Below are 785 nucleotides of genomic sequence, written 5' to 3'. Positions count from 1 at the left end.
TATGTTGACTATTTAAGGTGGTATTGCTGTGTTGACTATTTAAGGTGGTATTTCTATGTTGACTATTTAAGGTGGTATTGCTGTGTTGACTATTTAAGGTGGTATTTCTATGTTGACTATTTAAGGTGGTATTTCTATTTTGACTATTTAAGGTGGTATTTCTATGTTGAGTATTTCAGGTGGTATTTCTACGTTGAGTATTTAAAGGTGGTATTAAGTGTTCCTTAGTCTTTGGGCTGGTTGTGGACTGACAGGAAGTCTGACTTCAGGGCAGCTCCAACACGTCGTACTCGGCCAGGATCTGTTGTGTCCGGGCGTGGACCTGCGTCAGGGCGTGGATGATGATGCGTAGAATGGGCGTGGCCTCCTGCTGCGTCTGCACACACACCAGCTGCAGGAAGTAGTCCCTGTCAGGTAGGGCCAGGAAGACGAACTCTGCAGCCTGACGGAGAACCCAGGAGTGGTGAGGAGCCAACGCCACCATGTAGGCGTCCCTGAATGAAGACAGCAGGGAACACAAGTGGAATTAAGAAAATAAACGTCCCTTTTTTTTACCCAGAGCTGGTGTCCATGTCCAACAGTCACTGTGTGACAGGTGAGGGACACCTGGACATATCTGCTGTCATCACAGAGACACCTGGACATGTCTACTGTCCATCACAGAGACACCTGGACATGTCTACTGTCCACCACAGAGACACCTGGACATGTCTCCTGTCCATCACAGAGACACCTGGACATGTCTACTGTCCACCACAGAGACACCTGGACATGTCTCCTGTCCA

General features: G+C 48.2%; 1 protein-coding gene across 1 annotated transcript in view; it reads right to left on the bottom strand.

Annotated features, from left to right (window-relative positions):
* Nucleotides 1-6: 6 nt before the first annotated feature.
* LOC106511826 (ceramide-1-phosphate transfer protein) overlaps nucleotides 7-785 on the bottom strand; it is a gene marked incomplete at its 5' end in the record, with an annotated part of 2,709 nt that continues 1,930 nt past the window's right edge. Inside the window, 1 exon segment of the mRNA XM_014000559.1 lies at nucleotides 7-494. Within this exon segment, the coding sequence (XP_013856013.1) occupies nucleotides 266-494 (229 nt within the window). The 3' untranslated portion in view covers nucleotides 7-265.

This window comes from Austrofundulus limnaeus, unplaced genomic scaffold (genome assembly GCF_001266775.1).
Source record: "Austrofundulus limnaeus strain Quisiro unplaced genomic scaffold, Austrofundulus_limnaeus-1.0 Scaffold3287, whole genome shotgun sequence".
Taxonomy (NCBI): Eukaryota; Metazoa; Chordata; class Actinopteri; order Cyprinodontiformes; family Rivulidae; genus Austrofundulus; species Austrofundulus limnaeus.
Note: the sequence above shows the minus strand (reverse complement) of the source record. Positions and strands in the feature narration are given on the sequence as shown.